At 46.3% G+C, this 16,054-nt stretch overlaps 1 protein-coding gene across 1 annotated transcript in view; it reads right to left on the minus strand.

The window, feature by feature from the left end:
- The window catches only part of DIAPH3 (diaphanous related formin 3), a 183,370-nt gene that overhangs the window by 150,123 nt on the left and 17,193 nt on the right, over positions 1 to 16,054 (minus strand). The window contains exons 8-11 of the mRNA XM_054973426.1: positions 14,826 to 14,936; positions 14,372 to 14,490; positions 13,792 to 13,908; positions 10,559 to 10,677 (exon numbers count right to left, since the gene is read on the minus strand). Of these exons, the coding sequence (XP_054829401.1) occupies positions 10,559 to 10,677; positions 13,792 to 13,908; positions 14,372 to 14,490; positions 14,826 to 14,936 (466 nt within the window). The remainder of the gene's footprint in view (positions 1 to 10,558; positions 10,678 to 13,791; positions 13,909 to 14,371; positions 14,491 to 14,825; positions 14,937 to 16,054) is intronic.

Here is a 16,054-nt window from a genome sequence, read left to right on the forward strand (position 1 = left end):
TGCGTGTGTTACTTTAAATGCTTGGTGTGATACAGATGAAGAGTGGGGGTGAAAGCGAGATGAGTGAGATGATTGGTTGATGACTGAGACGATAGGAGGAGCTGAGAAGTGTGACTGAAGTGAAATCTGATTGGACAGTAGTGGTGCTCTAGGGGCGGAGTGAACGGACCATTGGATACTCTTTCTCCTCTGAGGAGAGGAGGCTATCTTGATGGGTGATTCCCGCCCTCTAGTCAGGGAGGCAGGAACAAATTTTCTAGTTCCAATCTTCCTAGTGGGAGTCACCCTTTCTTTCAATTTTGGCAACTCCAAAAACAGTTATAGCATCATAATTATGAATACGACACTCTAGAATTGAATAACAAGGGAAAGGTGAGAAAAAACATGTTAAGCGGAAACATCCGGACAGGAAGTAAATTTGTCAGGCAGACGAGAGTGAAAAGACAATGACTTCGGGAGGGGCAAGATGTCCTCCTTTCCTCAGAGGAGAAGGACCCTTCATGGTGAGTATCCAATGGTCCGTTCTCCCTCTGAGGCGAAGGACATCTTGATGGGACCTCCCAGAGCAGTGTCCCTATTTTCTGGGTGGGTCATTGTCATCTGGTCATAAAATATATTGTAATACTCTTCTGTCAAACACTGCATCAGCTGAATGATAAGTGTTCAGCTTACAGTGTTTAACAAAAGTAGATGCAGACAACCAAGTAGCTTTCTTGCAAATCTCTTCACTGTAGCATGTCTGGCAAATGCTGTGCTGGTGCAGTACTTCATATTGAGCGAGTAGTAATCCTAGCTGGTATGTCTAGTTTTTGAATTTTGTGTGCTTCGATAATGCATGCCTTGAAGTTACTGCTAATGGCAGATTTAGACATCCTCATTCCTTTATTCAGTGAGGATATAGAGATAAACAAGGAAGTTGTTTTCCAGATTTGCTCTGTTCTATAAAGAAATGCTTTTAGAATAAGTCTTATGTTCAGAGTATGTCACATTTCTTCCTTAGGATGAAAAGTATTTGGTCAACTGACAGTACACATAATTCCAGCGATCTGTGGGAGAGATCACTTTTGGTATGAAGGTAGGATCTGTTCTCAGGACTACTTTGTCCTTGTGTAAGATACGTAGCTCAAGCTAACCCGGTTCCGATACCCTTCTTGCAGATGTAACTGCAGAGAGGAACAAAGTCCTCAAGCACATACGAGGAATGTCCTTGACAGGCTCTCGAAGGGGTGTCCAGTATCAGCATACAGAAAACAGGGTTAACATACCTGTAACTTATGTTCATCGAGTTCTTCTGTGCTGACACACATGGGGACTGCGCAGGCGCAGGCCAGCCGCCGGAGAATTTTCTAGAGCTTCCATGGCTCCGAAGGGGCCGTTTGTCGCGCGCCTCAGCGACCGTTTTCCCGCCCAAACGGTCACGTGATCCTCCAGCGACCAACGGCCCCTTCCCTCAGTTCTCCCTTGCCGCCGCTTGACCAACACACTTCAGCCATAACACCTTAAAAACACCAATTTCCGTTACAGCCATCACATTATTGTGCATTGGAGTTCACAGCGGGGTAGGAGGGAGGGTTGTGTGTCAGCACAGAAGAACTCGATGAACATAAGTTACAGGTATGTTAACCCTGTTTTCATCTTCGTTCTTCTGTGCCTCCACACATGGGAGTGTACCAAGCTTCACACAATAAGGAAGGCGGGGGAGAAGTCCAACACAATTTTATTAAGCAAACCAGATCAACAATAAATAGATATACATATATACATCTATGTAAAAATACTGTGTAAGGACACATAAATACTCAATATTTACATATATACACACCCCCAGGTACATATATACACACTTTCACTCAAGGGTACCCAACAGGTACGCCAAGAAAGTCATTCCAAAACTCCCTCAGGAAAAAAGGGAGTGTAAGACAGCCTTGGCCACAGATACATCCTGCTCCGCATTGACATCAACGGCGTAATGCCTGACAAAGGTGTCTGCAGAGGACCATGTGGCTGCTTTACAAATGTTAACCAGGGGCACCCCCCTGAGGAGTGCCGAAGAGGATGCTTGGGACCGCGTGGAGTGGGCTCTGACCTGAAGCGGGCAAGCCACCCCTGCCAAGGAATAGGCCTTGCCAATGGCCGTCACAATCCACCTAGACAGGGTCTGTGAGGAAGCCCTGTTACCCCTGTCCTTGGCCCCAAAACATACAAACAGGTGAGGACTTGAGCGGAATTCCTTCGTCCTATCCAGGTAATAGGCTAGGGCCCTCTTCAAGTCTAGGGAATGGAGGGCCTTTTCCCCCTTAGAGGAAGGTTGAGGAAAGAACGCAGGCAGTGAGATATCCTGCGAGAGGTGGAAGGCGGACACCACCTTGGGCAGGAACCCGAGGCAGGGACGCAGGACCACCTTGTTGGGATGAAACACAAGAAAGGGAGGGTCAGACCGCAGTGCAGACAGCTCACTGACCCTTCTGGCCGATGTGACGGCCACCAAGAATGCTACCTTGTAGGATAGCATATCCAAGGGGCATGTAGCCATAGGTTCAAATGGAGGCAACATGAGACGTGAGAGCACCAAGGACAGTGACCACTGAGGCACTGGCGCCGACACAGGTGGGTAAAGATTGTACATGCCCCTAAGGAACTGGCGGGATTGTGGGTGAGAAAACACCGTAGCACCCTCAACTCGGGTGTGAGCAGCTGATATCGCTGCCAGGTGGACCTTGAGGGAGGACACCTTCAAGCCCAGGCCACGCAAGTGGCACAAATACTCGAACACAACCCCCAAGGGACTGCTGTCAGGCACCACTCCTTTAGCAAGTGCCCAAAGCTCAAACCTACGCCACTTGGCCGCATAAGCGCGCCTAGTGGATGGCCGACGAGCATTCAGGAGGACCCTCTGTACCTCGTCAGTAAAGCCTACCGGGGAGGAACGATCCGCCAAGCCGTCAGGTGCAGCTTCCTGGGATCGTGGTGGACTAGGCTCCCGTTTAGGAGAAGGTCTTGCCGAGGGGGCAGACTCACATACGTCCGTTGGGACATTCGCAGGAGCTTCGGGAACCAAACCTGCCGTGGCCAGAAGGGGGCCACTAGGATGCAGTCCGTCCCGTCCTCCTCTATCTTGCACAGGACCCTGGGAATCAAGGAGAACGGAGGAAACATGTAGTGCAAGCCCTGCGTCCACGTAAACTGGAAGGCATCCCCAATAGAGAGGGGGTCGCTCCCTGCCCTGGAACAGAACGTGTGGGCCTTGGTGGTCGCCGCAGTGGCGAACACGTCTATCACCGGATGACCCCACATCTGGAAGATCGGCCCAACGCACTCTCCGTTCAGTTCCCACTCGTGGTCTAGTAAAGGGGCCCTGCTGAGGGCATCTGCCCGGGCATTGTCTGACCCAGCCACGTGTATAGCACGGAGCGACACGCCGTTCTTGATAGCCCACTGCCAAGTGAGTGTGGCTTCCCGGCACAGGGCCATGGACACTGTGCCCCCCTGCTGATTCACGTAGTACATGGCAGTCGTGTTGTCCGTCTGCACCAAGACCTGACGATTTCTCAGCAGTGCTGTAAGAGACACAAGTGCGAAACGAATGGCCCTTAGTTCAAGCACATTGATATGGAGGGTCTTTTCCCTGTCAGACCAGACATCTTGCACAGACACATCACCACAGTAAGCCCCCCATCCCAACAGAGAGGCATCAGTGGTAACCGTGATGTCATGGTGTTGATACCCAAAAGGGGTTCCTCTAAACAAGTTGTCATCAGACAGCCACCAGTCCAAGGAGGAGAGGATGACCCTCGGGATAGAGAATTTGAGGGACGGAGGGTGCAGTAAAGCATCGTACCTCCGCACAAACCAGTTCTGGAGAGGGCGCATACGCAGCCTAGCGAAAGGCACCACAGAGGTGGCCGCTGCCATATGCCCTAGTAAGCACTGGATAGTGCGCACAGACTGGAATCGGTTCCTCTTGAACATGGACACTAGACCCCTTAGGGACCGAGCCCTCTCCAAGGGGAGCAGGGCCTTACCCTCCACAGAGTCTAACAGTGCACCAATGTAGGACACCTTGCAGTTGGGCACCAGCTTGGACTTCTCCAAGTTCACCAGGAGCCCCAGGCGTTGGCAAGTGCTAAGTACCAAGCCAATGTCCTGCACCAGCCTAGACTCCGATTCAGCCACGATGAGCCAGTCATCGAGGTACGGAAAGATGGTACAGCCCTCTTCCCGTAGGAAGGAAACCACAGGGGCCACACATTTAGTGAACACTCGCGGGGCAGTGGACAGGCCAAAGGGGAGCACCTTATACCGGAAAACCCTTTGCCGGTAAACAAAGCTCAGGTATTTCCTGTGCTCCTTACGTATGCCCACGTGAAAGTATGCGTCTTTTAAGTCAAGAACCGCAAACCAATCTCCCTGTTTCAGCAAGGCGATCACAGCCGCCAACGTAACCATTTTGAATTTGGTCACCTTGAGGAAGGCATTAAGGCCCCTCAGATCTAAAATGGGACGTAAGCCCCCATCCTTCTTAGGGACCAGGAAGAACCTAGAGAAGAAACCCTTTACAGAGTCCTCATAGGGCAACTCTTCCACAGCACCCTTGGCCAAGAGCGACGCGATCTCCGCATCCAGCTCGGCCATAGTGTTATTGACAGCCGTCAGGGGTGAGCTGCATCTAGGCAGCTCAACAAACTCCAGCCCGTATCCCAGTTCAACAATCGTTAAGACCCATGAGTCAGATGTTATTGACTCCCACTCAGAGAGGAGTGGACTCAGTCTGTCCGAAAAGTTCGGGGATACGGCTGGCGCGACCCGTCAGTACTGCCTCCCGGCGCCCTGCTGATCCTTCTGCTGGGCCGGACGAGGCTTGAAGGGCCGACGCCTCCTCTGCTGTTGTGCGGGAGGGTAAGGCCGCTGCTGGTAAGCAGGATACTGTTGATAGCCCGGCCGCTGCTGTTGGTATCTGCCCTGGTAGTGGTAAGGGCCGGACCGGGGAGCGTACCGTGGCCTGGAGGAGGGCTTGTCCGCAGGAGCCAGCCCCAAGGACCGCGCCGTCTGCCTGTCCTCTTTTTTCTTTTTCAGGGTCTCGTCGGTCGATTTGGAGAACAGCGAGTCCCCCTCAAAGGGCATGCTCTCCACCCTGGAACGCACCTCCTGGGACAGGGCCGTAGACCGCAACCAGGAGTGGCGTCTGAGGACCACCGCCGAAGCCATTCCCCGAGCAGCAGTGTCGGCAGCGTGGCTCCCAGCGTTCATCTGCTGTTTAGACAGCCGGACAGCCTCTGTCTGCAACAGGGAGACGACAGCCTTCTGCTCAGGTGGGAGGTCTCGAGTGTAGGATGCCAACTTCTCCCAGAGGTACAATTGGTACCCTGCCATGATGGTCTGGTAGTTGGCGATCCTCAGACCCAGCGAAGCGACGATGTACTGGCGCCTGCCCATGGCATCCAGCTTCTTGCCCTCTTTATCGGCAGGCACCGAGGAGTGACCCGATCGTCGGGGGTTGAACTCCTCTGTGACCAAGGAGGAAGGTGGAGGGTGCTTCACCAACGCCGGCCAGGTGCCCTGCTTGATCTTGTAAAGCTGCTCGATGCGCTTGGATGTTGGAGGTTGATCACAGGGCACCTGCCACACCTTCTCCACTATCTCCTCAATACCCTCGAGCATGGGGAAGCCAACATACGCCGGATTGTCCCCGTAGATCCGCTTGAGGAGCTTGTCCTTGGTCTGGGGAACTGCCGAAGAGATGTCCATCTCGAGAGCCTTGGCCATCCTAGCCATCTGGTCGGCGTAGATGCGGAGGTCCTCGAATGGCGAGTCCGCCGATGGCACTAGCTCCTCAGCTGGCGATGGTTCGGACCAGGACTCCGACTGGTAGCCGCCAAAGCTCTCCACATCCTCCTCATCGGAACCGAGCTGGGATTCCGGAACCTGGAGCGGAGGGGGAGCCCACGCCGACCTCGATGTCGAAGGCCTCGGTTCCGACACGGAGAAGCCCGCAGGTGCCCCCTCCCATTGGCAACGATATGGCGAGGGCAGGTAGGAAGCCTGTCGATGCCGGGACGCAGCGGATCGGACCGATCGGATACTGTCCCCGGAACCATGCCGCTCACGACCGACCGGAGGTGGAGACGGACGGGCAGGCGACGGACGGCTCCGACGAGGAGACGGGCTCGGTTCCAGCCTCGGCGACCGAAGGGGAAGCGATGGTCGGCCCCGACGGTGCGGGCTCGGCTCCGGCCCCGACGAGAATTCTGCGGGCACCGTCTCGAAGGCCATCGGATCCGGCACCGGAACGGAGATGTCTTCTGGCTCCGGAGAGCCCAGATGAGGGGAAGGCGTGTGAGGAAGCACGATGACCTCCTCCGGAGGAGCGGGACGCGGCGACCGATGGTGCTTGGTCTTTTTCTTCTTCTTCGGTGGCTCCGAAGAAGACCTCGGAACCGACGCGCTCCTCGCCTTCGAAGGGGACCTCGGCTTCGACCTCTTAGACTTTATCGGAATCGATCCGGTCGTCGGTTCCGATCGGGGACTCGGTCCTCGGTTCCGAAGCTGGTCTCGGATCCGACCTGGTAGATGACGCGCTACGGGGCGGCCGCACCGGTCCCTGCGCTGGAGAGGCCGCTCTCGACGCCGAGGTACTCGGGGGACGCGGTTTCGACCCCGACCTCGCGGAGGCCACTGAGCCAGCTCTTGAATGCCGTTCGGCAGAGGGGCTAGGGCCGGCCTTAGGGGAGGGCAACGGAGCGCCTCCGGACATGACCTTCTGCCACAGGGAGGAGTTCAGTCGGGCCTTGCGCTCTTGTCGGGCCTTGCTGGTGAAGCCCTGGCAAATCTTACAGGCCGACACATTATGGGTCTCCCCCAAACAAAACAGGCACAGTTCATGGCCATCGGTCTTGGCCATTTTCGTGTGGCATTGGAGGCAATGCTTGAAGAGAGCCTTTGAGGCCATCTTCAGGGGCACGCGAAGGGAAGGTCAAAAACAGTCCGAGTCAAATTACCGAGTCCACAACAAAGTCCAAAACGAGATCCGAAGAGTAGTCGAGGTCACGAAGTCCGAAGTCAAAAGCCAAGCAATCAGTCAGAATAAAGCACGAAGCACAAAAAAGCACAGAGCAACGAAGCTCACGTTCTCTCCAAGCGGCGGCAAGAAGAGAACTGAGGGAAGGGGCCGTTGGTCGCTGGAGGATCACGTGACCGTTTGGGCGGGAAAACGGTCGCTGAGGCGCGCGACAAACGGCCCCTTCGGAGCCATGGAAGCTCTAGAAAATTCTCCGGCGCCTGGCCTGCGCCTGCGCAGTCCCCATGTGTGGAGGCACAGAAGAACGAAGATGAACTGTATGCATCTTCCAAGTCAGAAATTGGCGAACCTGTGGCGGATCCTTCAGAGTATCACACTAGAGGGAGCTACATGTGAGGTGTCTGGACAGACTCAGACTCTAGTACCGTGGCAGTATTGTTGTTAAGACTGTGACCTGACTTCTTAAGACTGAGGCTCTGAGACCGCTTGCATGACCAACCTGTAGGAAGTATAGAATGGATCTGGTTTGGGGTCTCATGACATTAACCCTTTTTTCTTTTGCATCTCCGGTGAAGACTTTTAATGATGCATTATATATCCTGTTAGTGGACTGTCTCCTAGAGGCCAGTCGCATCTTGGTTACTTCTTGAGAATAACCTAGCCGAGAGAGTCTCGCTCACTTCTCCATGCAGTTAAATGTAGCTATTCCAGGTGTGGATGTGGAACTTGGCATCACTGGAGCATATCCAGAGATATTGGAGAAGTCAGTGATGGAACTGTTGACAGCTGTTGAAGAGAAGAGAGCTGTGGGAGCTGAGGGCAGTAGGGTGCTACCAATATGTCTACTTTTTTGTTTGTTTTTGTTCTCACCTGGTGAAATTGATCGACATGCTGTCTGTTCGGATTAGAACGTGTTCTTCTAGTATTTGTGGTCTGAAGTGTAGTAGGGCTAGATAAATTGCCCAAAGCTCCAGTAGGCTGACAGAGGGTCTCATCTCACTGCTGGACTATCGCCCTTGGACTGGTGCATCTTCTAGTGCAGCTCCCCATATATATATATATATATATATATATATATATATATATATATATATATATATATATATATATATATATATATATATATATATATATATATATATATATATATATATATATATATATATATATATATATATATATATATATATATATATATATATATATATATATATATATATATATATATATATATATATATATACATATATACATATACACATATACACATATATATACATATACACATATATATACATATACACATATATATACATACATATATATATGTGTGTGTGTGTGTGTGTGTGAGAGAGAAATATATATATATATATATATATATATATATATATATATATATATATATTACTGTGAGAGGGAACTGAATGGAGAGACCTTTCTTGTTCATAATTTGTCTTGTATGTAGAAGGGCCGGATCTACGGTTGCCAGCACCCAAGGCAACTGTAGTCAGGCTAGTTGCGCATGCGCATAGCGTGCACGCGCTCCTGGCGCTGTGTGATGATGTCACTCCCGTGACGTCATCACACTGGGCACCCCTGCCCCCGCGGCAAGCTGGCTGTCCTGGCGCACCGCGGAGCTGGCGGTGGTGGCGGCGGCAGTGCAAGTGGCTCAGAGGCCTTTGGAGAGGAATCCTATTGTGACGGAAGAGCATTTTCTGCTGGTCCATGATTCTGTCTTGCCATGAATATTGCCGCCACAGCCGAAGGAAGGAAGGAAGGAAGGAAGGTAGGAAGGAAGGAAGGAAGGAAGGAAGGAAGGAAGGAAGGAAGTAAAAAGGTTCCCCTGCAAGCCTTCTAGCAGGCGCGCAGGGAGAAAGAGAATAGCAAGGAGGTAGAGTAGAAAGAAGTAAACAAGGCAAGAATCAGGTTCTGAAAAGTAGAAGCGAAGGAAAGGACGAAAAACTGTTGAAAGGCAAGGCAGCGCTCGGATGAAGCTGTTCTCCCTGTCGATAAGCAAAACAAGCCTGATACCCGTTTACAGACAATAGCAACAATGTGTGAACACACACGGATATCCCACGTTATGATTAACAAACTTTATCAATGTGAAAAAGAATATGATGTGTCTGTATTGTTTGCACATCATATTCTTTTTCACATTGATAAAGTTTGTTAATCATAACGTGGGATACACATTGTTGCTATTGATCTCCCTGTCGAGGCAGGAATGACAACTGAAAGAAAGGGTGACTCCCACTAGGAAGACAGGAAGTAGAAAACTTGTTCCTGCCTCCCTGACTAGAGGGTGGGAATCACCCATCAAGATGTCCTCCACATCAGAGGGAGAACTGCAGTTTGTAGTTACTGAGTAGAAAGAAAAAAGGCATTATGGTTTAGACAGGGAAGCTGTGTGCAGCGTGAGAGTCTCTGTGTATTTCTGAGAGAGAACACTTATTCTGGTTTAGACAGGCAAGCTGTGTGGAAGCCTGACGGGATTTGCATTCTAGTTCAATAAGGCAACCTGTGTGGAAGCCTGAACTTTGTGTGTCTGTGAGAAAACATCCATTTGGTCCAAAGTAGGCAAGCCATGTGTGCACCTGAGAAAGTTATATATATATCTGTGTGACTAAGCCTATGTAAGGAAACATTAAGAACCAATAACTATTATTAAAACCATCAAACTTAAGAAATTGTATGAAACCGATATGCTTCTTGTAAAAATAAGTTTATTTTGTTTTGTTTTTTGTTTATCTCAGAATATATGTTATTCCTATATCCCATTCCTATCCTCAGGGCCACATAGTCTCACGAAGGAGCCTGATGCTTGGGCACGTTACTAAAGGGGAAATTTAAATTAACTATTTTGGAATATAATTTCTTGTGGCAGCAATCTACCCAGAGGGTGTAAGTAGAGGATAAAAAGCAAAATCTAACTACATGACAGAAAGGAGATCATGACACCGTCTAATACCCTTTTAAAGTTATCTGTGCTCATGGCCATCACCACATTCAGTAACAGCAAATTCCACAATTTAAATTTAATTTAATTGCATTCATTGCCAGTGGATATAGTGATGGCCACAAGTATCAATGGCTTTAAAAGGGGTTAGACAGATTCACAAAAGGAGAGACCCAACAATGTTAACATTTTAGCAGCATACCTTCCATTAAGATTTTTGAGACGCTGTTAATCCATGAAAAGATTTTTATAGTTAGTAGACCAGAGGGGTGCGGGGGGGGGGGGGCGGGGAGAGATGGCCAAGATTACATTCAAAGTATTAGTACATCTAAGGTGTCCCTCCAATTGTGATGTGTGAAGACAACTAGCATCTGCGCTCATGTGCACCATACAGGGAACCAGGAGTAGCTATGGTGTGCTTTTCAGTACGAAACCAGAAGTAAACTCAGGCCTACTACTGTGCAACATGTAAACCACCTCTGGAGTTCAACAGTTGTAGGGGTACTTTAGCTAAAATACAACAGAAAGCTGTGGACATTTGGACAGCCAACTTTTTGTTGGAAAGTATAATGCAAAAAACCTACCCATCAAATGACTGAAATCTACATCCAATCTCTTACGGTAGCTAAAATCTGGATCTACTCCACTTCGATGCAGAACTATTTGTGAAACACACTCTTCAATTAATTTGAAATATAGAGGCCTACAGAAAGAAGAGAAACAATTAATACATTAGCTACAGAATAGTTAAGAATGAACTGTCGTCTTCATTCTGCAAGTTGTTCTTCTTTAGAAACAATTTTGTGGCAGACGAACAGTGCAATCCTATGGAGAGTTACTCTAGTCTAAGTCCATTGACTTCAATGGGCTTAGACTGGCGTAACTCACCATAGGACTGCACTGTAAATCCTCCACCCTGACTTCAATCATGGTTAATGGTAGCCCCAACAAGAGTTAGTCTTAATCATGCTTTGGTTTTAAATGAAGATTAAACCTTGGCGAGCGTCAGCATTCATTGCCATGTGAGACAGGATAATATCAAGAGTACAAACATCTTTCCCGTTTTCCAGAAGTGGATAAATAGTTTGATTTAGTCTGTTTATAGATAAAATCTGGAAAGAAATATATGAATAAGACATATCAGTCCTGTAAATTTGATTATGATTATGAGTTCTGAGTAGCGTCACCAAGATATTGTTTGTTTTAAGCTTTAAATTTTTGAGATGGAAGATGGATAAATATTTTATATAATGAAAAGATATATATAGTGTATATAGAGAGAGACATGTCTTTTAATTTGATTAATGTAAGATAATTAGTTGAATTAAGAACATTGGTAGAATACAATGTATTATAGATAGTATTAAAATATTAAGAAGTCAGCACTGAAATATTGCTATATATATATATAAGTATAAGGCAATGATAAGGTAATAATGAGTTTTTTTTGTTTTCCTAAGATGAGGAGTAGAAGTAGGTTTAAATTCTGTACCTGTTGTCCATTTAAAAATATGTATCTCAAACATTCTTAAATATTATTCTAACATTTTCAAACGCTTTAAGATTTTTGTACTCTGTACTTTGATAACCATTCTATTGGGTATGTTTTTTTCCTAATAGAAAAATGAAGGTATTTATACTTTTCAATTCCACAAATATGCCAAATAGCACAATCATACATGCTAATTAAATTACAAATGATGTATTTCTGTTGTAAATTAGGAAATATTGATAGGAAATATTACACACATTTCATTTCCCCCAAAAAACTTGCTGTTCCCCCCCAGGGGGGGGGAATTCTTTTTTCCCCCATGGCCCATGAAGTTAGTTGGATAGCTTCAAGGAAGACATCAGCTGGCTGTGCTAAAGACAGAAATGTCTTTCTTTAGACTGTCCTTCACTCTCTAGGGCACATCTGGATCTAAAGTCTATATCCCATTAGATACACCATGCTGGCAAACACCAAGTGGCTAACTGTGATGGAGGTCAAAGCTTCTTTCTACTCAAAATTACTTGAGTGCTGCATCTACTTCTTTCTCACAGGCACACTTAACTTCCCCGCCCCCACTCAAATGATTCTTATGGAGGACTGGGCTACCTCTGGATATCTACAGAAACAGCCTTCAGCCTCCCTGTTAAATCCTTTGGGAAAGCATGTGACTGCTTTATTATTAGGCAATCAACCCTCTTTGATCTAAGTGGGCTGCCTGTCCTGCAGTGCTCCAAGAACTACGACTTCACTGGTCCCTGCAGGAAAACAGCTTCTTTCCCCTTTTGTAAGTGGCGGCTTCCTCATTCACATCCTTGCCAACGTAAAACGGCAAGGATAAGACTCGAAGGGAAAAGCCAACGCACACTTAGATCCCCTTCCTAGTTTGAGAGCTCTCTTTCCAGTTCTGAGGATGCCAAACACAGGACAGATCTTGCCAGAGAAACTAAGCCTCCGGACAGAAGCCAAGTTCCAGGTGCAGAGGAGTCCTACAACTTTGCCCACTTTGGGAAGGACAGTTTCACTAGAATTTCGTTCCTTGCCCATGGAAGAACTGCTCCAAGGATTTTCCAGGCTCTCAGATGTCCAAAACGGAAGCATCCAAGTCCTGGTCATCAGAGCTATCTAAAGCAGTGGGTTCCAATCTTTTTGGTAAGGTGACCTACAAGTCCAAATTTACTTGACATGGCAATCCACTTTAAAAACACACAGACACAGTACGCACAAATCAATACAACTACAGAAGTCCGGGATTTTCACAGGCTTTGCAACCCACTTTTGGGGGCAGAATCCACAGGCTTGGAAACACTGGTCTAAAAAATAGTCTGAGATCTGCAGAATGTTTGGAGGTTGTTATGTCTCGAGTGAGTCCCAGAGCAACTTTTGCACTGAAGGTGGATCAAGATGCTGACTCAGCTTGTTAAGCCAGATAGGTGTACCTTTAAATGTTGATGAATATGCCCCTTCCTAATGGGGTGAGTAAAGCATTCAGTTAATATTCACATTCCCCACATCAGCATTCAGCAGCGACTGGAAAGCCAACACAGCACTAGATACTAAGAGCCAGTCTGTATGTTATTTTAAGAGGTATTGGATTCAATAACTGATAATGCTGACGGCCTGTTCATGTACGTGCATCTGGCAGTGCTTGAGGAGCCTTGATTTTTTTAAATTTAAAGTCTGCTTTTGATAATATTTTTCTTGAAAGTCTATGGAGGAAACTAGAGCAGACTTCTATTGATTCTCAGCTTTTATTTTTGATCTGTAATTTATATTTTGGGTCGCCTATTTCAATCTGGTATAGAGATAAAGGAGAGATTATAGGGAAAATGCCACTGAGATGTGGAGTAAAACAGGCCTGTGTTCTTGCTCCTCAGTTATTCAATATGTATATGAATGATCTGAAGGAACATCTTTTAGATGTACGTTATTCTCCCACTTTTTTGCAACCCTGTATTGAGTGTATTTTTGCTATGTGGCTTTTAACCGTATAATTAAACTTTTTAAAAATAATTATCTTTTGCAAGTTATGAAAGAGTATGGAAGGGTACAGATCTCCCACAATTTGCATGAGCGCTCAATAGCAAGCGTAAGCTGACTCCAGTAGTATATTATCTTGTTGCATTCGATAAAAAGATATGACCTTCTTCGCAACCTTGCACTATATGGGACCTTCAAACACAGAAGCCCAACACGTTTTTTTTAAGGTATCAGTTGCATCAGTTCACAATACCTTTAATCTATCTGCAGCGGGGGGGAAACCTTAATGGGTAATTATTATACAGACTATTAAACTAAAAAGGATGAATTGCTACAAGGTTCCCTTACCGTACACAATAGTCATTTCTTATCAGCAAAAGATGTTGGAGTATAGACAGAAAATAGCCTTCTGCACTTGTATTTTTAACTGTGTTCCACACCATGTTGTAAACGTCATTTGCTTCAGTAACAAAGTCAAGGAAAACACAAAAAGTTTTAAGTTACACAAAAAAAGGAAGTTAGACTAAAAAAAGCAGTATACTTCACTAAAGAAAATCAATGTACACGTTTCGGTAAAAGTTAACGAAAGCCAACACATTCATGTAGCCGGCTGAAATTGCCCTCATTTTTCAGCACTGCTGAGAGCAATGGGAGCAACCTAAAAACTGCCAAAGAAGTGAGAATTTCAAATCAGAGCAGGCTTCTTCTATCCAGGAAGTCTTGCTTGGCTGGAGACAGGCGTTGGATCTCACCCACGATATACACCATCAACTTCCAATTTGTTTTTTACTGTAAAACCAGCATGTCCTACTTTTAACGACAAAAATACTTGCTGCCGGAAGTGGACCAGCATTACAAAACAATAGATCCATGGTGCACAAAGAGAGCATTCCATTTGGAACTTTATTGTCTACTTTCAAAAGGATATTCTAGCTCTGCTCGAATATCTTCTAAACGATGTGAGAATTCAATCATGTCCTCCTCTTTGTGTTCCCAAAACACTTTGAGCTGGATATCCAAAGCATCGTTCTTTATGCATTTCAATTGCTGAAGTGAAAAAACACACACACAAAAAACAATTAACTGAATACTGCAATGAGTTATTTTGAGCAGAAGTCATCTTCAGTGTAGCAAGGTTCAAATATACAAAAGCTTTTTTCAGAGCACAGAGCAGCTGAAATACATAACAAAATAAAGGCGATTCTGAAGTGCTCTTTATTTCACTTTTAGCTCCGTCTGTGCATTTTTTTTAACAAAATGCACAATCTGTCATTCATACTCACCATAAATAATTTCACAAGAGACTTTATACAACTTCCTCTCGACTTGCATACGCCTTCTGATTTAAATATTAATGCACATACATCGTACAGGGCACTTACTGGCAATCGCTCTTTCAATCCACAGCGCATAAATTCATTTCTAATGTGAAGCCTGAAGTCCAAATCCTCAGGTGATGTAACAAGGGCATTGATGAGCTGCATGCAAGCTACCTACAAAAATCAACAAATTAAAGCGGCAGCATTTAGCTTTCAATGTTTGTTCATGCTGGAGACTTATGTTTTAAATCAGGCTTTGGCCAATTTTCTTCAGATCTAGAAGCTAGCTCAAAAATTCAGGAGCGAGATTCCCCCACAACAAATACAATATTTTCGTTGTCACGAGAGCTGCCTCACGCAAGTCTCTGGAGAGAGGGCATATACATATACTGGAATTCACTTCACAAAAAGTATTATACCTCCATTTGACTGTATACATGTAACAAAAAAAAATTCATAAAACTAGATCCTAGGGTAAACTGTTCTAGCCACCCATGGACATCTTCTACATGGAGTTTCATCTCATAGGTTTCCCGAGCTACAGTTTGAAAGCAGTTATCTAATCACCCACAGTTTTAACATCATCTACTGTTCGTGTAAACTAGACCAGAATCTCCCCACTTTTTAAGACTTATGAACGAGTTTCGCCACCTCAGGTCCTGATAGTATGACCCATGTGCGTACCTAGTGCCAGTTTGCATCTAATGCTTCAACTGCAGTTACTGCATTTACTTATATTCTGAAGTACTTAAGAGAGCTGTGCACGGCTTTAACCATGCTAATGCTGAAGATCTGTAGCATTTTGAATTGAGCTGTATAATTATGGTGGCATTAAAGGCATGGAGACGACCTGATCTTAGTTAAGAGGAGAGTTTGAAAAATTCTAAAATGGCTTGGCAAATGTAACAAACCCTTTCTCAGCAACGTTCCTAGTCAAATATTTGCAAAGGGAAGGAGGATGCCTTAGCCACTTCCAGAGTGTGCGCATTCTGCATTCATAGCAGCTAGCAAAAAAATTATGAAAACATGCACTTGCCATATTCCAATCATACAAGCAACGAATATATGAAGTTCCTCAGGAGGCCTTGTTTCGAAAGGGAAGGGGATGTGGTGGGTACACATAGTCTAATGATTGCTACTCAGTGATAAGGGACCTGTCCGTGAAAACTGCAACTACTCTCTATTGTCTCCCCAGGCTCTCCCCGCACATGTTCCCTTGCTCTGCATTTTAAGCAAGACTTCTGCCCTGCTATTTAGGCAAGCGTTTTGACAGGACCTGCCCACAGCAAAAG

This window comes from Eublepharis macularius, chromosome 3 (genome assembly GCF_028583425.1).
Source record: "Eublepharis macularius isolate TG4126 chromosome 3, MPM_Emac_v1.0, whole genome shotgun sequence".
NCBI classification, from domain to species: domain Eukaryota; kingdom Metazoa; phylum Chordata; class Lepidosauria; order Squamata; family Eublepharidae; genus Eublepharis; species Eublepharis macularius.